Genomic DNA, 22257 nt, shown 5'->3' with positions numbered 1-22257 from the left:
AAGAGATCATAAAGGAGGGAAAGAGACCCACATGTGCAAAAATGTTTGTGGCAGCCCTTTTTGTAGTGGCAAGAAACTGGAAACTGACTGGATGCCCATCAGTTGGAGAATGACTGAATAAGTTTTAGTATATGAATGTTATGGAATTTTATTGTTCTATAAGAAATGAACAGCAGGATGATTTTAGGGAGGCCTGGGAGACTTACATGAGTTCATGCTGCTAAGTGAAATGAGTAGAACCAGAAGATCATTATACATGCCAACAACAATGTTATACAAAGATCAATTCTTATGGACGTGGTTCTTTTCAACAATGAGATGATTCAGGCCAGTTCCAATGATCTTGTGATGAAGGGAACCATCTATACCCAGAGAGAGGACTGTGGGAACTGAGAATGAATCACAACATAGCATTTTCACTCTTTTTCTTGGTGTTGAATTTTGTTTTCTTTCTCATTTTTTTCTTTTTGATCTGATTTTTATTATGCAGCACGATAATTGTAGAAATATGTATAGAAGAACTGCACATGTTTAACATATATTGGATTATTTGCCATCTAGGGGAAGGGGCTAGGAAAAGGAGAGGAAATTTGGAACACAACATTTTGCAAAGGTCAATGTTGAAAAATTATCCATACATATGTTTTGAAAATAAAAAACTTAAATAAAACCAAACAAACAAAAAGAATAGACGTTCACTTCTCGATTCTACTGTTTAATACTTGTGTGACTATACACCATTTGCTTAACTTCTCTGGGCCTCAGTTCCTTCCATCTTTAAAATAAAGGATTTGAACTGGGAAATGAGTGTGAACCACAACATAGCATTTCCACTCTTTCTTTTATTGTTTGCTTGCATTTTTGTTTTTCTTCTCAGGTTATTTTTACCTTCTTTCTAAATCCGATTTTTCTTGTGCAGCAAGATAACTATATAAATATGTGTATATATATATATATATATATTGTATTTAACATATACTTTAACATATTTAACATGCATGGGACTACCTGCCATCTAGGGAAGGGGGTATAGGGAAAGAGGGGAAAAGTTAGAACAGAAGTTTTTGCAAGGGTCAATGTTGAAAAATTACCCATGCATATGTTTTGTCAATAAAAAGCTATAATAAAATGAAAAAAATAAATAAATAAAATAAGGGGTTTGAGCTAGAAAGTTTCTAGGTTTCTTATTTTATGGATAAGCAAAATTAATTCAGAACAAGTAAGTCAGTCGGTCAGTAAAGCATTTGGTTATGCCATTCTTTTAAGAGATAGAACTTGATATGGCAGTTAGGTGTCCAGCAAATAGAGAACTGGTCTTAGAGTCCTGAGGACCTGAGCTCAAATCTAGCCTTAGAACCCAATATTTACTAGCTGTGTAATCTTGGGCAAATCATTTAATCCTGATTTTTCTCCCAGAAAAAGGAGGGAGGGGGAGAGAGAAAAGGAGAGGGAGAGAGAGAGAGAGAGAGAAAGTATGAACTGAGACAAGTCCAGTATTGTTTCTCCTATACCACAGCATAATTTAAATTAGCAGAGCATTGAAAAGTGCAATCTGTCTATATTAAAAGATTTATTATTTTATTATTTGCTACTTTGGGTTATTCCCTCTCATCATCTCTATTTTTTTATGTTTATGTAAATTTTCTTTTTTGTTTTGTTAATTCTTATATTTTTAGCTTTTTAAAAAATTTTGAGCTTAACAAATGCCAAATAAAATGAGCATTTCCATATCCCTATGAAACAGAAAAAAGATTATACGCGAAACTGTAATTATTATGTATAGCACATTTTTCAAGTATACAATCTAACTTTTACAAGCTGCTCTGCTTAGACTCAGGTTATCTTTCTATTCTCTTCTGTATATTAGAATCCCCTTTCAGTGATTCACTTTTTTTTTCTCTCTGCCTCTTTTTCTCTTTCTTTTCCATCCATAGACCTCTTCTTTTCCCAATTGAAAAAAAAAGGAAAATAAAATTCTTGTGACAATTATGCATACTTCAGCAAAAAATATATTCCTACATTGACCAAGAAATTTATATATATTTTCACTCTCTTTATAACTCAAAAGTCATTTATTAAGTGACTACTATGTGCTCAGCAAAATGAGATTTTATCTATTTAATTTTGAGGGGGAAAGCAATTGGGATTGTTTTGTTCAGGATCATCTAGCTAGTAAGTGTTTGAGGTCACATTTGAATTCAGTTTCTCTTTATTCCAAGGCTGGTGTGCAATTCATTGTTCTACTTGTTGTCCCATAGTAAGATTCTTTAAGTGATGACTTATGATCTCATCAATCTGAATATTTCATCCAGGGATATCGACCACAGCCCATCCATACCTACTTATCATATATAACTTTTTTTATGTCCATCTATATTTTGCTGTACAACATCCACCTACTGTACTGTGGAGCCTTCTTTGATTTCTGTTGACATTGTGAGGACACCTCTGGAACACATGGACTGTCCCAAATATCATCTTTTATCTGTCCCAGGAATGGGACCCTCATTTTCTTTTTTATTCAGACATTTTTGATGATATCCTTTGTCCTGCACTCAAACATTTTTGAGGTCATCCTTTATCCTCTTTCCTCAGTTCCTTGTTTTATAACTATTGCAGTCTATTCATCCATTTACATTGCATTTCTTCATTGACTTCTGAATGATGATCCTTTTCAGTACTTCTGAGACTTAGTTTGAGATTTTTGTTATTCATAGCTGTGCAATAACTATGGTATATGAAAACAAAAATTCTAGCTGTTTCTTCCCTCCAGGAGCTTCTAAAGTCCTTGTTTTTTAATAGAACTTTTTTTGTATGTTTAGTATACTTAAATCTTTTTTATGTATTATACTGTCTATATTAGTAACCTGATTATAAACTTTCCAAGTCTAGAGGGACTGCTTCTTCCATTTTTGGGGGGATATTCTTCCTTTCCTTCTCTAGTATGCCCTCTTACCACTTTTTCATGGCATTCTGGTGCTCTCATAATATTCTGTAAATTAGTGAAAGGACAAATGTTGATAGTTGGGAAAGTGGTGATATATGGTGATATATTTTTGTTTTACTTGGATAAAAGACTCTCAGTAAATATAAAAGGGAATTACATGATATAATTTAATAAATTAAATTTGAATAAATTATGGTTTTTGTGTTCTTTTCATTGTGTCTGAGATTGGATTTGTACTCAAATCTTCCCAAATCCAAGCTTGGAATTCTATCCACTATACCACCTAACTGCCCATAATTCAGTATTTTTCAGTCATGGCCAACTCTTTGTGACACCATTTGGGGTTTTCTTGGCAGAAATACTGGTGGTTTGCCATTTCCTTCTTCATTTTACAGAGGAGGAAACTGAGGCAAACAGGGGTAACTGGCTTGCCTAGGGTTACACAGCTAGTAAGTATTTGAGGCCATTTTTGAACTCAGAAAGTTGAGTCTTCATGATTCCTGACAGCACACTATCCATTGAGCCATCTAGTTCAATACACACACACACACACACACACACACACACACACACACACACACATCCACTCATCATATATTTTCTAATTGTTCAAAGTAAAATTTTTTTTTTGTAAATAAAGGAATTATACTACATGACCCATAGTATCTCTTCTGACAATGATCTGTACAATTAGAGAATTACAGGATCTAAAAGTTGAAATAGATCTTTTCTTAAATTGGATTGCTTGGAACTGACCACAATGAGAAGAATAAAGTGGGCCATAGCTTTGCTAAAACTCAGGTGAACTATACCCACACTTTAATAGAGTGAATAATTATTTAAAAAAAAAGAATTGGCATGATATAAAAAGACCAATATCTACTAGGGCTTCCTAATATGTCAACTTTGGTTGACAAAGCAGAACTTAATTGGCAGGATAGCGAAAGATTCAAAATGTACCTTCCTTGAAGTAGCTTCCTAATAGCTTCTGCCTGTGCTTTATGGATTTCTGCTCACCTAGGAGTACTTCAGAATTGATAGATACCCAAAGATCAAGTTATTCCACCTTGATGTGATGAAGCATTGCTCTTTTTATCATTGTCTCTTAAATTTAGAAACTGAAATAAATCAACAAAAATCAACAGTATTTTCATATAAAAATAACAAAATCCAAGATATTATTTGTCCTTGCTAGCATTTGTAGAATTAGTTCAAATAATACTTGAGATGGCATCTTTACTGTTGTTTTTATTGAGAAAGTTTCTAAAGAATGCCCATTGAATGGGATACTTGTTTTTGTTATCTTAAGATACCTAAAATTAGATACTTTCTATGAAAAAAAAAAGATCCTTTTTTAGAAGCTTTTGATTTGGAGGAATTTTTTCCTTAGCACAATTGGGTGTTGCACTTTGTCAATGTTTTTTTTTTTTTTTTTCTATATTTATTTAGATAATCATGTAGTTTTTGATATTTTTATTTTTGATATGATTGTGTTGATTGCTTTCCCAATATTGAATCATACCTAATATAAATCTAGCTTGATCGTAATGAATAATTTCTTGGATAAATTACTATAGTAATTGTATAAATTACTATAGTAATTGTAATGTATCTTAATTATAATGTAATTCTTGAATTGTAATGAATTATTGTAGTTCAGGATTTTTAAAAAATTTCTGAATCTTCCTTAATGATTTGCTGATATATTTCTTTGTTTTATCCTTTCTGGGTATTGGGACAGTATTTCATATAAGACATCTGGTGAACTACTTTCTTAATTCTTTCTGGGTATTGGGACAGTATTTCATATAAGACATCTGGTGAACTACTTTCTTAATTCTTAAGAATAATTTAAAACTATTTGGGAATGTCTTACTGTGATGTTCCTTGATCTCTTAGAAATTCACAATGACCTCTTCCTTATTAGGTGTTGATATATTTTCCTTTGGCTTGAAATATTTGGGCATATATTAATATTCTTTTACCAGATCTCCAGCTATTCTTTTCTGTTTTCAGTATTGTCCTTTTTGTGTTATTTGCTAATGTTCAGGTTCTTTAATTGTGTTTTCTTTCTCCTGTGATCTTTGATAATGTTAGTCTTGTTTTCTCTGTGTAGCTTTTATATTTTCCTATCTCACCATTTATATTTTGCATTCTGTTTCTCTTGAATCTTTTTTTGTTTACATGATTTTACTTTGAGCATTTTTGGGTTGGTTTGAATTCCTTCTCCTTATAAATTTACTTAGTCTTCTTAAAGAAACATTTTTTAGCTTTATTAGTTTTATAGCCTTTTTGGATCACATTTAAATCTTATTTCATCTAATTTTTAATATTTTGTACCTTGTTCTTTGTGAGGGCTTATTTATTTGTTTCATTTCTTTAAACCTCTCTTTTTTGTTACTGTATGTCTTTAGGAATATGTTTTTTCCTCTGAAGACTTTTGCTCCATCTCAGAAGTTGTTATTTGTTGTCATTATCATGATCTTTTATACAATTGTTATTTCCATATTATTTTCTTTGACCCACTCTTTTTTATGATTTTGTTATTGTTAATTCTATTTAATTGCTTATATTCTTGGTTCTTTGACGAATGGGGTTAGTAGGTCCGCTTTGAAATTTTTATTTGCCATTCTTTCTATCCTGACTTCTGATTTATTTCTATTAAGGTGAATCTAATACTGAGAAATATGTATATTTTCTTAGTGGTCATATTCATAAGATACCATAAATCTTTTACCTTTCGTTTCTCTCTCTTGTCCTTTCTCTGTTCTCCTTTTCCTTCCTGAATGTCCACTAAGACAGGAATAATTTTGTGGAACAAGAGTTCCTTTAAATTTTGTATTGACTTTTTTCCTCTTTTTTGAACTGTGCCCAGTATTGAAAAGTTATTTTATATCAAATAAAGATAATTTTTAAATTTTGTAAAGCATTAAGGAATACTCTAACCAACATGTGTGAAAAGCTAATTTATTTTCTGCAAAAGCACAAAAGATCTTGAGAAGAATAAATGTCTTTGAAAGAATTATTGTCAGACTTATTCATAAATTTTTTATATTGCATAAAATTTTTATACAATATCAGCTCCTGACTATTTTGTAGAAGTATTTATGAAAGTTTCTTTGAGAAAACAAAAAACTTTTTTTGACATATCTTCGGGCTGAGATAAAAAAAGAAAATATCAATTTTTCTACAAACATGTTGGTATCCATAAAGTTTTTGTGAATTTTTAAAATTCAACTTTATTTTATTTTCAGTTTCAAATTTCCTTCCTACCACCTACTGAGAAGGCAAGAAATATAAAACCCATTGCAAATATTGAGTCATGGAAAATAAATTTCTGAATTAGCCATGTTTCCAAATTAAAATAAATAAATAAATAAAAACAAAGGGAAAAATATGCTTCCACTCAGATCAAGTATCTGAGTTCTTTATGTGGAAGTGGATAGCATATTTCACTATGAGTCCTTTATATTTGTGGTGGGTCATTGTATTCATCAGAGTTCACAGTCATTTTTATAATTTTGTTGTTACTGTGTAAATTGTTCTCTTTGTTCTGCTCACTTCACTTTGTATCTGTTCATATAAATCTTCCCAGGTTTTTTTGAAATTCTCCTCTATCATTTTTCATGGCACAATAGTATTTTATTACATTCATATGTCATTAACTTGTTATCTCCAACTGATAGATATCTCTACAGTTTCTAATTCTTTCTCACCTCAAAAAGAGCTGTTGTAATATTTTTTTTACATATATGGGTCTTTTTCCTATCTTCACTTTTTTGGAACTAGTTTATAACTTCACTGACAGTGCACTAATGTATCTATTTTCATACATACCTGTTATGAGCCAGAACTTGAAACAAGGTGATAACTCAAGGGAGATGTTAGAATCCTAGTATTAACTCAATGGAATTGATACAACACTTATTGGTTCACACCTTAGAGCAAATCCTTACAAGGTGAAAAGTCGCTAATATTGATAGAAACAATGCTTGTGTTTGCACCTTTAAGAATTCACACATTAGCTCACACGTTGGAGTTCACAAGTATGGGAGAGTCACAAAGTTAACTTTGTAACTTTGTGAATTCACCACCTCCCTTAATCCCTCCCTCGAAGGAGGAGTCAACCTTTTGCCCCGAGCATAAAAAGAGCTTCAGTGAGTCAGTCAGAATCACTTCGGAACATTGCCAGGAGTTGGAGAGGAGCACTCTAGGAGGAAGCCCACAAGCCCACTCTTGGAGGTAGAGTCAGATTCATTCCAACTTTCACCTTGGTGCTGACTGGAGACATTTGGAGTTGAGCTAGAGGCAAAAGACTAGCAATGAGAACTCTCGGAACCAAGGAGAGCTGAGGCCTCTAAGAAAGCTACCTGGGCCCAAGGAAGGAGAAAATAAACTTTTGGATTTTATCATTTGGCTGCGTTTGAGGTGATTATTACTTTTAGCTGAAACTAAAGCTACGTCCAGAAAATCTCCCCAAGAAACCTGCTCCCAGAGAGAACCATTATATTTTAAAGAAGAAAACACCACACATACCTTCCAATAATTTTTTAAATGATAATTTATTTCTCTTAGTCCATGTGTGTAAAGGTCTGAAACTCTTAAAAAGTGTGGTTGAATCAGACAACTGAGCACTTAAGGCTAATTACCTGTTGGGCAGTGATTCTATTAGCATATGTTGGGAAAAATGGCCCTTCTCACTGTTCCATGCTGGCTTGATATTTTGGTGTATACAGATAATCATAGGAAAGATTAGAGGGTGGTGTGAGACAAACCAGACTCAACTTTTCAGCAGGACGAGGAGGAGAAAGGTTAGTGGCGAGCCTGTGGCAATTTGTCTGTCTCCTTCACTTCTCCCCCTAAAGACCAAGGATTTTTACTTATCCTGACTTTGGCTGATCCTGAGATCTCCAGGGAGCTAGCCCAGACTTTACATTTTGGCACCCATTGTGTGAACCAAGATCCGTAATTTCACTGAAGAAGTCCCAGGTGACCAGGAAACAGGGTGACAAACAAGGAACTTACTTTATTAAGAGCTAAACTAGTAGCTCTCATTTTCTAGCTGAAATGGGGCAGTTATTAGGAAAAGATTCTCCCCACCCCAAAGGAGATCTACAGGAAGCATATTCAGACTGATAAAGATACAGGGTTTGATTGTAACATCTTTTATAAGGCTCAGCTAAAACTCTGGGCACTGAAAAGGCAAATCTTTTCATATCCTCCTTATTCAGAGGGATAGAATAGAAACAGTCCTTAATGTCTATAAGCCAAAGACTCCATTCTCTAGGCAATTGAATAGGATATGGAAGTCCAGGCTGAAGAGTTCCCATAGTTTCCATCTGTTCATTCACTTTTCTTAAATCGGTCAATATCCTCCATTTTCTAGATTTCTTTTTTACAACAAATGTTGGGGAATTCCAAGGACTTAGAGAAGGTTGTAAGTGTCCTTGGTCAAGTTGCTCCTGTATTATATCTAATAAGACCTGAATTTTATCGCTACCTAAGGTCCACTGTTCTATCCACACTGGTGTATCAGTTTTCCATTGGCTAGGAACAGGTGAAAGTGTTGGCAGGCCTTCAACAGTAGCCCTGCCTAAAAAACCAAAGTACTCATTCTTAACCCTAATTGTTGTAGAACGTCTCTTCCCCACAGATTGATGGGGAGTTTTTCAACTATATAAAAGGAGTAAAAATTCCTGTTTTACCTTCAAAAGTCCATCTCATAGGGTCAGCACTAACTTCAGCTGCTATTGATCCTCCTACACCAGACATGTAGGTGTCTGCTTTAATCTTTGGCCAGTGACTGGGCCAGTTGGCACCTCTAATGAGTGTAAGATCTGCACCTATGTCTACCAATCCTTTCAATGGTAGGCCATTTATATAGATTGTGAGCAGAGGTTTATAGATTTCACCTCTCCAGGGGTATCTCAGTTGTCTCAGCTGCATACAACTCTATTTTCCCTAATTGTAATCCCTTTCTCCCATCATATGGCTTCCTGGCTGATTGGTCATGTCTGGGTATTGGACTTCTAGGCACTCTCTGGGTGCACCATTGGTTGCCATCATGCCCCAAGTGTTTTTTGCCTGGGGCCCTGGGGCTGGGCCCCTCATCCCGTTTCCCTGAACCTGTCTACATTCTGAGGCCCAATGGAAGCCTCTGTTGCATTTTGGACATGGCGTACTGGGTCTTGTTCTCCCACCCTGCTTTCTCACTCTGCCTCTATATCAACATTGAGCTTTCAGATGCCCTTCTTTACCACACTGAAAGCATTGACATGTCTCTCTAGAAGTCCCTTGCCAGAAGGGACCCTGTCTACCCACGTTGGGATCTTGGGAAGTCTGCATCATAGTCTGGCTATAAAAGGCATTTTTGCCCACTGTGGCACAGCGTCTTATGAACTCCTCTAAAGGAGCATCCTTGCACAGTCCTAGTATAATCCTTCTGCACACTTCATTAGCATTTTCCTTAGCAAGTTGTCTTATTAAAACATCTGTTGATGAATTTTTCCCATTAGTTCTTGTGATAGCAGTCTGCAAACGTCCCACAAAGTCAGTAAAGGGTTCATCTGGCCCTTGTGTTATTTTTGTGAAGGCCTCACCTTTGTCACTTTTATTGTGAATCAAAGCCCACGCTTTGATAGCATTAGTAGCAATTTGCTCATATGCTGCTACTGGATAATCAATTTGTGCTGTGACATCTGCATAGGGACCTATACCTGTTAGTAGGTCACAGGTGATAGCAGCATGAATAGCATTTTGACTATTTTGTTGGGCTTGTATCCTACAGAGCTCACTATATTCAGAAAGCCACATGTAATTTTGTCCAGGTTCTAAGCATACCCTTGCTATAGATTTCCAGTCATTAGGAGTCAAGATTTCAAAAGCCAAATTCTGTAATAGCATCTTAACATAAGCTGATGTAGCCCCATAAAGAGTGCAAGCCTTTTTTAGGTCTTTGATGATTTCTATGTTAAAAGGGGCATATCTTTGACTTTGTTGACCGGAGGCATTAAACTGGGAAATTACAGGAAAGATATGTGGCTGGAGCTCCCTGACGTCCACTCCCTTTTCTTTGGCCTTCATTAAGCCCTCTTGTAATCTACTCATAATTGGATACTGGGGATGCTGGGGGGGGGGGGCTGGTGCTGTCACTGCCCCCCCCCCCCACTGCCCCTCCTCCCTCCATCCTGGAGGGTGGAGTTGATGGAGGAGATTCAATCACTTGCTCCTGAGATAGGGCTGAAGCTGCCTCCTGAGGTGGAAAGTCACCACACCCTTGCTCACTTAAGTCTCCATGCCCTGTGAGGATATGGTCATTAATTTCTTCATTGCCTTCCTCCTTAATATCAGGCCTGCCTCTTTAGCTACTCCAAAAAGGAGCAATAGGTTTTTTCCTTCTTCTAGGGATAGGGTTTCTTAATGCTAACTGAATTATATTGTATAAATAAAATACCTCGATGGAAATTGAATGAGGACCGTTTTCATTGTAATATGCAGACATCTATTGTCCAACCAGGGACCAGATCTCTCGAGAGATCTGTTCCTGCTCTTCAAACCAAGGGGAGATGCGGTTTAATGTACCCAGAAGTCTAGCTACCTGTTCCCAAGTTATAAGTAGCCCTTGTCCTTCTATCAGCTTAAGCATGATTTCTATAGCACCACTAGTGGGTGGGGTTGGTGGGGTTGAAGGGGTTGAAGGAGCTGGGGGCGGGGATGGAGAGTCTTTAGCTAGCATTTGTCCCATTTTAGCCAAAATTCCCTGTTTGTCTATTAACAATACTCACCCAAGTTCCTGGTCACTGGAGACTTCTTCAGTCCTTGGTTCCCACCGTTGGGCACCAAATGTGAAGACTGTGTATTTTTAAAATCAGCAGGAGTCTGGAGTTCAGGTTAGGGGAAAATCGTCAGTCTTTATTCTCAGTGAAGAAGGATCGGAGGTGGAAGAGAATCGGCGATAGTAATGTGTGCAGCTGAGTCAAGAAGCTAGCTAGACCCGCAGCCACACAACCAGCAGCCAGGAGAATGGACCCAGGCCCAATCTCTCCCAGCTTCTCTTCCTGTTCCTCTCTCTGCCTCCATCCACCAAAATCGTCATTTCCTGTACAACACATCAGGACTTGCACAGAGAGTGGGCAGGGACCATTCTTTATCCAATCATGTATATTAATAGAGTATACTCCAATTACTATTTAGCCTCATGTACTTGGGACCTCAGTGCATCAACTCAAACCTCAGCCCATTACAATCTCAGGCTTCCCCATTTGGCTATTCCTAGAGCTTTTTTTCTTCTATAAATAATAGGGTTCTTTAAGGCCAACTGTATTATATTGTATAAATAGAATGCCTGGATGGAAATTGAACAAGGACCTTTTTCGTTGTAATATGCGGAGAGCTGTTACCCTATTAAAGTCCAATTATCTGGAGATATTTATTCTTCCTCTAAAAATCAAGGGGAGGTGCGTTTTAATGTACCCAGAAGTCTAGCTTTCTGTTCCCAAGTTATAAGTAGCCCTTGTCCTTCTATCAGCTTAAGCATGCTTTCTATAGCGCCACTTTGGGGTGGGGGTGGGGGGAGGAAAATCTTTTCCTAACATCTGTCCCATTTTAGCCAGAAAAGGTTACTAGTTTAGTCCTTAAGAAAGTAAGTTCCCTGTTTGACTATTAAAATACTCACCTAATTTCCTGGTCACCAGAGACTTCTTCAGTGAAAGTAGGGTCCTTGGTTCCCATGCTTGGGTGCCAAATATGATGGCATATTTTAAAATCAGCCGGAGTCAGGAATTCAGGTTAAGGGAAAATTCTTGATCTTTATTCTTTGCAGAGGTGAAGGAGGATGGCAATAGGAGGTGTGAGCAGCTGAGACACGAACCCAGCCAGCAGTCTCTCTGCCTCTCTCCCTCCACCCACCAAAATTGTCTCTACGTCACTTCCTATACAACACATCAAAACTTGCACAAAGAGTGGGCGGGGCCATTCTTTCTCCAAGCATATATTTAATAATATCCAATTGCTATTTAGCCTCACATGCTTGGGACCTCAGTGCATCAACTTGAGCCCATTACACTCTCCCATCAACTTCACCTTTCTGGATGGAGGGAGGAGGAAGAGTGGGAGGGGAAGTGATATCACTAGCACCTCCCCCCCAGCAATCACCCCATCCTATGACTAGATTGCAAAAGGCTACTTAAAGCCACAGAAGAAGGGCAGAATACAGCTGATTTGAGAATAGAAGTGTAATCCCAAAGAGATTATAAAGAAGGGAAAGGGACCTGTATGTGCACGAATGTTTGTGGCAGCCCTTTTTGTAGTGGCTAAAAACTGGAAACTGAATGGATGTCCATCAATTGGAGAATGGCTGAATAAATTGTGGTATAATATGATGACCAGTTCTGATGGACCAGGAAGAAATGACCAACAGGATGATTTCAGAAAGGCCTGGAGAGACTTACACGAAATGATGCTGAGTGAAATGAGCAGGACCAGGAGATCATTATATACTTCAACAACAATACTATATGATGACCAGTTCTGATGGACCAGGACATCCTCAGCAATGAGATCAACCAAATCATTTCCAATGGAGCAGTAATGAACTGAACCAGCTATGCCCAGAAAAAGAACTCTGGGAGATGACTAAAAACCATTACATTGAATTCCCAATCCCTATATTTATGCACACCTGCATTTTTGATTTCCTTCACAAGCTAATTGTACAATATTTCAGAGTCTGATTCTTTTTGTACAGCAAAATAACGTTTTGGTCATGTATACTTATTGTGTATCTAATTTATATTTTAATATATTTAACATCTACTGGTCATCCTGCCATCTAGGGGAGGGGGTGGGGGGGGGTAAGAGGTGAAAAATTGGAACAAGAAGTTTGGCAATTGTTAATGCTGTAATACCCATGCATATATCCTGTAAATAAAAGGCTATTAAATAAAAAAAAAAAGAGAGAGAGAGAGAATAGAAATGTATCCGGTGATTTAACAGTTTAACTCTTCAGGTCAAGAAAGTAGAAGATATACTCCTTTTGATCTAGAAATCATCAAAGATCTGAAAAAGACTTGCACTCTTTATGGGGCTACATCATCGGATGTTAAGATGTTATTACAGAATTTGGCTTATGAAGTCTTAACCCCTACTGACTGGAAATCTATAGCAAGGACATGCTTAGAACCTGGACAAAACTTGTGGCTTTCTGAATATAATGAGCTCTGTAGGATACAAGTCCAATGAAACAATCAAAGTGGAGTTAATATTCCAATCCTTATGACCAACTAACAGGTGTAGGTTCTTATGCAGACACTTCAATACAGATTAATTACCCCATAGCAGCATATGAGCAAATTACTTCAGCTGCTATCAAAGCTTGGGGTTTTATCCCAGGTAAACAGGACAAAGGAGAGGCCTTCACAAAAATAGCACAGGGGTCAAATGAACCCTTTGCTGAGTTTGTGGGACATATGCAGGCAGCTGTCCTACGACTATTAGTGAAAATGCAGCAACAGAAATTATGATAAGACAACTTGCTACAAATTAGGATTACAAATGATACTTTGGTTTTTTAGGCAGGGCTGCTGTTGAAGGCCTGCCAACACTCTCACCTGTCCCTATTCAGTGGAAAACTGATACACCTGTGTGGATAGAACAGTGGCCCTTAGCCAAAGATAAAATTCAGGCCTTATTAGATATAGCACAGGAGCAACTTGACCAAGGACACCTACAATCTTCTCTAAGTCCTTGGAATTCCCCTGTATTTGTTGTAAGAAAGAAATCTGGAAAATGGAGGATGTTGTATGATTTAAGATAAGTAAATGAACAGATGGAAACTATGGGAACTCTTCAGCCTGGTTCTCCTACTCAATTGCCTAGAGAATGGAGTCTTTGGGTTATAGACCTTAAGGATTGTTTCTGTTCTATCCCTCTGGATAAGGAGGATATGAAAAGATTTGCTTTTTCAGTGCCCTTATAAGAGTGAGCCTTATAAAAGATATGAATGGACAGTTTTGCCACAGGGAATGAAAAACAGCCCTACTATGGGTCCAATGTATGTTGCTGCTACTCTTACTGTCCAGTAAGAAAAGCATTTCCAAAAGTTATGCTATTACATTACATGGATGATATATTGGGATGTGCACTTGACGAACAGATTTAGAAGAATGTCTACAAAAGACCATAGAAACACTAAGGAACTACAAATTGCATATAGCTCCAGAAAAAATTCAAAGACATGCTCCTTTTTAATATTTAGGATATGAAGTATATCCTAAGGTACTTACAGTACAAAAACTTTCCTTAAGAACAGAGAAGGTAAACACTTTAAATGACTTTAAAAAATTGATAGGAGATATCCAATGCGTGCATCCAGTGTTAGGCTTGACTACCTATCAATTGCAACCATTATATGACATTTTAAGGGGAGACAGTGCTTTAAACTCACCATGCCAGCTTACAAAAGAAGCTCAAGAGGCTTTGAGAGAAGTTGAACTGGCTTTATCCCAATGTAGTTGAAAGAGTCACTCAGAATTTGAAAGAGTCATTCAGAAACTCTTGGAAATATCAGTTTTTGCTACAAAAGAGCACCCCAGTGTTAGGCTTGACTACCTATCAATTGCAACCATTATATGACATTTTAAGGGGAGACAGTGCTTTAAACTCACCATGCCAGCTTACAAAAAAGCTCAAGAGGCTTTGAGAGAAATTGAACTGGCTTTATCCAATGTGGTTGAAAGAATCACTCAGAAACCCTTGGAAATATCAGTTTTTGCTACAAAAGAGGTACCCACAGCAGTCTTTCATCAAGGAGACAGTGTGATAGAGAGAGTGAACCTCCCAAAACAATCAGAACAAAGCCTTACTCCTTAAGTGCTTGTGGCTAGAAGTTTATTAAAGGTCATTAAGCAAGCAGTACAATTATCTGGGATAAGACCCGACAAGATATATACCTTTTATACTAATGCTCAAATTAATGTACGCTGTGAATCCATCCCAGAGTGGCAAATTTTATTAGCTATGGCTCCACATTTTACACACGGGTCTCCATTAAAGATAAAAATGCTCAAATTAATGTACGCTGTGAATCCATCCCAGAGTGGCAAATTTTATTAGCTATGGCTCCACATTTTACACACGGGTCTCCATTAAAGATAAACCAGACTGTTACGTAATTGGCGATGGATTCTTGAAGAAAAGGTTTCTAAAATTCCTCTTAAAGGACCAACTATCTTTACAGATGCATCCAAACATAATATTTGTGCTGTATACTCTCATGACTTAACTATAAAGAGAGTAATTAGAACTCCTTTTCAGTCCACTTAGCAGAATGAATTGTATGCAATCATTCTAGCTCTTACTTATTATCCAGGAGATATAAATATAATATCTGATTTGGCCTCTTCAGTAGATGTGGTACAAAGAATTGCCACAGCCCAAAAAATGTTTTATCTTCTAATATATATCAGCTCTTTAAGGAACTTAACGAGCAAGTGAGAAAGCATCCAGGGAAGATGTATATCTTGCATGTCCACTCTCATAGTGGATGTCCAGGTCCTATTTTTGATGGTAATTCAAAGCCTTCTAACCATGTTGGCTAACACTCCTTTATTTCTTTTTTTTTTTCATAATTATAAATTTTTATTGACAGAACCCATGCATGGGTAATTTTTTACAACATTATCCTTTGCATTCACTTCTGTTCCAACTTTTCCCCTCCCTCCTTCCACCCCCTTCCCCAGATGGCAAGCAGTCCTATACATGTTAAGTATGTCACAGTATATCCTAAATACAATATATGTGTGCAGAACTGAACAGTTTTCTTGTTGCACAGGAAGAATTGGATTCAGAAGGTAAAAAGAACCCGGGAAGAAAAACCAAAATGAAACAGTTTGCATTCATTTCCCAGTGTTCTTTCTTTGGGGTGTATCTGCTTCTATCCATCATTGATCAATTGAAACTGAGTTAGATCTCTTTGTTGAAGAAATCCACTTCCAACAGAATACATCCTCATACAGTATCATTGTTGAAGTATATATAATGATCTCCTGATTCTGCTCATTTCACTTAGCATCAGTTCATGTAAGTATCTCCAAGCCTCTGTATTCATCCTGCTAGTCATTTCTTACAGAACAATAATATTCCATAACATTGATATACCACAATTTACCTAACCATTCTCCAATCGATGGGCATGCATTCATTTTCCAGTTTCTAGCCACTACAAACAGAGCTGCCACAAACATTTTGGCACATATAGGTCCCTTTACCTTCTTTAGTATCTCTTTGGGGTATAAGCCCAGTAGGAATACTGCTGGATCAAAGGGTATGCACAGTTTGATAACTTTTTGAGCATAATTCCAAATTGCTCTCCAGAATGGCTGGATGTATTCACAATTCCACCAACAGTGTATTAGTTTCCCTGCTTTACCACATCCTCTCCAACATTCCACATTATCTTTCCCTGTCATTCTAGCCAATCTGACAGGTACTAACACTCCTTTATTTCAAGAAGCCCAAGAATTTCATTCTGAATATCATCAGGCTGCTGGAGCTTTACGTTTACAATTTGGAATAACAAGAGAGGAAGCTAGGAGCATAGTAAAAGCCTGTACAGCTTGCCTTCCTTTCCACGCTCCTACACTGCCTCCAGGGAAGAACCCTCATGGTTTGAGACCCAATGCAATTTGGCAAATGGATGTGACCCATTATAAATCTTTTGGCCATCTGTCTTTTTATCCATGTTGTGGTAGACACCTTTTCAGGATTCACTTTTGCAATACCCGCAGCATAAGAGGCAGCCCAATTCCTCATACAAGCATTTGCAATTATGGGTGTGCCAAAAGCAATAAAAATAGATAATGAACCTGCATGTACTTCTAAACATTTTGCACACTTTTGTGCACAGTATAAAATTTTACCCACTACTGGCATACCCTTTAATCCTCAAGAACAGGCAGTACTAGAGAGGAGAAACAGAGACATTAAGACGCTCCTCCAAAAACAAAAGAAAGAGGGAGCCACAGGTAACCCTAGAGAACTTTTAAATCTAGCCTTTTATACTATTAACTTATTAATTTTTGACAAAGATGCATCGGCTCTGGCAGACAGGTTTTATAACCCACCAGAAGGGCAGTGTCCAGTGCGAGCAGCTCCACTATCTTTTTTTTTTTTTTTTAATAGCCTTTTATTTACAGGTTATATGTATGGGTAACTTTACAGCATTAACAATTGCCAAACCTCTTGTTCCAATTTTTTACCTCTTACCCCCCACTCCCTCCCCCAGATGGCAGGATGACCAGTAGATGTTAAATACATTAAAATATAAATTAGATACACAATAAGTATACATGACCAAACCGTTATTTTGCTGTACAAAAAGAATCAGACTCTGAAATATTGTACAATTAGTTTGTGAAGGAAATCAAAAATGCAAGTGGGCATAAATATAGGGATTGGGAATTCAATGTAATGGTTTTTAGTCATCTCCCAGAGTTCTTTCTCTGGGCGTAGCTGGTTCAGTTCATTACTGCTCCATTGGAAATGATTTGGTTGATCTCATTGCTGAGGATGGCCAGGTCCATCAGAACTGGTCATCATCTAGTATTGTTGTTGAAGTATATAATGATCTCCTGGTCCTGCTCATTTCACTTAGCATCAGTTCGTGTAAGTCTCTCCAGGCCTTTCTGAAATCATCCTGTTGGTCATTTCTTACAGAACAATAATATTCCATAATATTCATATACCACAATTTATTCAGCCATTCTCCAACTGATGGGCATCCACTCAGTTTCCAGTTTCTAGCCACTACAAAGAGGGCTGCCACAGACATTCGTGCACATACAGGTCCCTTTCCCTTCTTTAGTATCTCTTTGGGATATAAGCGGCTCCACTATCTTTCGAAAATCACCAGGTAATGTGGAGAGACCCAGAAAGTGGTGAATGGAATGGACCAGATAGGTTAACTGCTTGGGGGACAGGGTTTGCTTGTATCTCTACAAGTGGAGAAGGAATCAGATGAGTGCCAATGAGCCATATTCACCTTATCCATCAGAGAGAGATGGAGCAGACCCTTGAAACGAAGAAGACCCAAGAAACATCCAGTGTGGTTCCATCGCTGACTGTGCCCACCACTGAAAGAGCATGGCAGTTATGGCAACTGACTCATGGACCTCAAAAATTGTTAATAAGACTGTAGTAGCACTTGAAAACGCTCAGCAATTTGGAGTCTCTGAGACATGATAAGATTGTTGTAGGACTTGAAAACTCTCAGGAATCATTGGATTCCCTGAGACATGATGAGCCTGTTGCAAGACTTCAAAATCCTAACACCTAATAAGATGAAGGATTTCAAAAACTTGCAGGGATCATTGAATTCCCTGACACGTGAAGTAATGGACAATAGATTGGTTTTGGACTATCTCTTGGCTGCTAAAAGAGGCATATGTGTGATTGGTATTTATATACCCTCCTTCTAAGACTTCTGGAAATCTTTTACAATACCATGTTGTTTCATATTGTTTGATATATCACTACTTGCATGTACAATTCATGTTTGTTATACCACATTGAGCCTGCACCCGTTGTGTGGAGTCATCACTATAGCCTGTGCTTTATTGCTATGTGCTTGTATAATAATTCCCATGCTTATGGGTTTGTTCATACCTGTTTCTAATAAGACCATTCAGCTCAGAAACCGGCTAACAATATCTGGCTTGACTCCCCACTTCCTTTTGGTGTTTTTCGTCACTCTTCCTGAGAAGTCAGGGAGGGTGTGATCACCTCCTTTTTGGTGTTTTCACCTCCTTTCCCTGAGAAGTCAGGGATGGCATGACCACCTGTAAAGAGCTGAAACTCTTAAAAGGTGTGCCTGAATCAGACAACTGAGCACTTAAGGCTAATTGCCTATTAGATAATGATTCTGTTTGCATATTTTGGAAAAATGGCCTTTCTCACTGTTCTGGGCTGGCTTGATGTTTTGGCGTATACAGATAATCGTAGGAAGGATTAGAGGGTGGTGTGAGACAAGCCAGACTCACTTTTCAGAAGGATGAGGAAGAAAAAGATTGGTGGTGAGCCTGTGGCAGTTTGTCTATCTCCTTCACTTTTCCCCCAAAAAGACCAAGGACTTTTACTTATCCTGACTCTGACTGATCCTGAGACCTCCAGGGAGCTAGTTCGGACTTTACACATGTTCTCCAGTTCTTCTTTGGTCATAAATTCCTCTCTTCTTCAAACATCTGACAGATAAACTATTCTTTGCTTTTCTAATTTGTTTATAGTTTCACCTTTTGTATATAAATCATGAATCCATTTTCATCTTATCTTTGGGGTGTGAGATAATTGGTCTTGCCTAGTTTCTGCCACACTATTTTCCAGTTTTCCCGGCAATTTTTGTCAAATAGTGAATTATCTGAAAAGCTGGAATACTCCTAGCAGTTTCTAATGAATTTTTAACCAAAGAAATGTAAGCCATAAATACAAAATTGGCTTTGGGGTTATATCTGAGGCTGAATTTGAACTCAGATCCTCCTGATTTCAAGGTTGGTGTTCTATCCACTGCATTATCTAGTTATCCCTCTCTCCTCCATTGCCAAGTTACAGATCAGAACTATAAGATTCTTCTAACATATTATCAACTAAAGGAAATATCAACTAGGAAGGAAGCAATATAACTAATGTTAAGTATAGGGAAATAAACAAATGAACATGTGTACACATCAGATTGTAAAAAAAATTTATTTTCTTATGCAAATAAGAGTTATGCTACTTATAGCCTTCAGTTGAGTAAATTTTTTTTTTTCCTGATTTTTCATCACTAAGTTTTCATTTCATTCTCAATCTTTTCCAGGCTTCCATCTTAGACTTACACTCTGGAGCACTTTCTTTTGGAAAACATTTTGTAAATCTTTACAGGTAATAATAAAATGCCTATCATAGAAGTATATGAGATTGAATTTATTTTTATAGTTTATATTACTGAGAGAATAACTAGTGTGGTATTTCATTCCACTGTGTCTAGCCACATGCCTTTTTATTTAGACTGATCTTATTTTTGTTAATTTGGAAAAACCATAGCCTATTAATTTCATTTAATAGTGTAGTAGGCAGAATGCTGGATCTCGAGTTAGCAAGACTTATCTTCCTTAGTTCAAATCTAGCCTTATAAACTATGTGACTCTGGGCAAGTCACTTAATCCTGTTACATCAGTTTCCTCATCTATAAAAAGGGCTAGAAAAAGAAATAATAAACCTCTCCAGTATCTCTGCCAGAAAAATTTAGGATGAAGTCATGAAGAGTTGGTCATGATTGAAAAAGATTGAATGAGTTTAGAAAGTATTAAATAAGTATAAAATTCTCACACTTTTAAAAAACTAATCTGAAGAATTGAAAAAAAAAAAAAAAAGGAATTGACTTTTTACCACAAGTAATTTTAATCTAGTTGAAGAGACAAGGTGTGCTCATATGGCATCAGAGAGCAATTAAAAGTTAAACTGTATGGTAGGTACAATACTAGTTCACAGACAGGAGAGATTGATTGGTTTGGAATAGTGTAGAGTGAATTCTTGCAGCTACATCTTTACCAGGGCCTTGAAAAATGAATAAGATGGGTAGGTAAGACTTAAGAAAGCATCCTAGATAGATTTGCATTGTTCAGTTTTTATGGTTTTATATGGAGCAGTAGCAACTGCTAGGCTAGATTATTAACAGAATACATGGTAGAATTATAGAAGAAACAATGGATACAAATAGCTCAAAATGGTTCCAATCCATTAAACTGAATAGATTTTAAGACTGATCTTATCTGTCTAATAAAAGGCATACACAAACAAATTTGTGTTGTAGTAAAAGACACAAATTCAGAGGATCATAAACTGAGAGTTGGAAGGAACCTCAGAGGACTCCTTGTTGAATCCCTTATTTTACAGATGAGGAAGCTGGAAAATATTTTGTAAATCTATACAGATAATAATAAAACATACCTATCCTAGCATTCTTTTTATCATAGAAGTATATGAGATTGAATTTACTTTTAAAGTATATATTGCTCAGAAAATAACTTCTGTGGTATTTTATCCCAGTGTTCCTAGCCTTTAATGTCAGTGAAGCCTTTTTCATTAAGGCTGAATCTAATTTTTATTAATTTGGAAAAATAACAGCTTTGTAGAGAGCGTAGGTCTTAGTCAGGGTTTAAATCTGGGTTCTTTGACTCATAGCCCAAAGTACTTTTAAACTAATTTGTTCCATTTCCCTTGTGATGCCTTTGCTTTTGTTAGGTAAGGGAACTAATACATATTTTTCTTAACCCTGGTGAATGTTATTATTACTTAGTATAAATTTTATATATTTTTTGGCGATTCTTTTTTTTTTTTATCAGTGCACTAAATAGATGGTTTCAAATAATTTCTTTTCAAAGAACAAGTTAATTTTCAGAAACTTTATTTTGCCATGTTAATTGGCTAAATGGTGGAGAAAAAGGTGATTTTAAAGGCAATAAGGAAAATAGAGTGAAAAACTATAGTATGATTTGTTTCTTTTTATTAATATACACACACACACACACACATATATATATATATATATATATATTTTTTTTTTTTTTTACAGATATTTTGGGGCAAAAATTCAAAATGTCTTTTCAGAAGAGGATTTTCTGCTATACCGGTAAAATAATTCAAAGAAGTCAAAACAAGATCTATTCTTGAATTTTAGTGCTAAGGCTTTAGAAAAATCTTGCTTAAATGTTTGAGCTTTCAAGGACATGTGTCTGAATACATGGGTTTTTTTGGTGGACAATTAGCCACAGATCAAATGTAAGATGTTTCTTTGTCATCTTTGCAAAAAGAATACCCTGACTGCTAAAAATGGATTTACACTAAATTACACTGATGAGATTGGGAATTGATTCAGAGAAAAGGGGATATATTAATGACAACTCATACATTATCTAAATTTCCTGTCTATCTTTTATGATCTATGTACTTTTACATCTAGCTAGTTAAGAAATAAAATTGTGTAACTTATTTTTGGTAATACACATTCACAGACTCGGCTGTAAAATGTGAATTGATCTCTGTGAGATCATACATAAATGCACATATATGCATACCCTAATTTTAAAATTTTAAATTTGGCAATAATATTTCTTATATTGTGAGAAAGTTAGGCAGTAGACTTATGCTTAGATTCATGCTTTTCCATTTTGAATTTGATTCAGATTTTGTTTGTGTATATCTTTTATTAGATACATAAGATCAATCTTAAAATATCAATTTAATGATTTGGATCCATTGTTTTTGAGATATTTATATCT

At 36.4% G+C, this 22257-nt stretch overlaps 1 protein-coding gene across 3 annotated transcripts in view; it reads left to right on the top strand.

The window, feature by feature from the left end:
• OGFOD3 (2-oxoglutarate and iron dependent oxygenase domain containing 3) overlaps nucleotides 1-22257 on the top strand; it is a 63436-nt gene that overhangs the window by 27074 nt on the left and 14105 nt on the right. For 2 of the 3 annotated variants that reach the window (XM_031968464.1, XM_031968466.1), the window contains exons 5-6: nucleotides 19794-19858; nucleotides 21552-21608. In XM_031968464.1, the coding sequence (XP_031824324.1) occupies nucleotides 19794-19858; nucleotides 21552-21608 (122 nt within the window). The remainder of the gene's footprint in view (nucleotides 1-19793; nucleotides 19859-21551; nucleotides 21609-22257) is intronic. The other variant, XM_031968465.1, reaches the window with a different exon arrangement.

The sequence above is a fragment of the Sarcophilus harrisii genome, chromosome 4 (assembly GCF_902635505.1).
Source record: "Sarcophilus harrisii chromosome 4, mSarHar1.11, whole genome shotgun sequence".
Taxonomy (NCBI): domain Eukaryota; kingdom Metazoa; phylum Chordata; class Mammalia; order Dasyuromorphia; family Dasyuridae; genus Sarcophilus; species Sarcophilus harrisii.
This window is presented reverse-complemented; position numbering and strand designations above follow the sequence as displayed.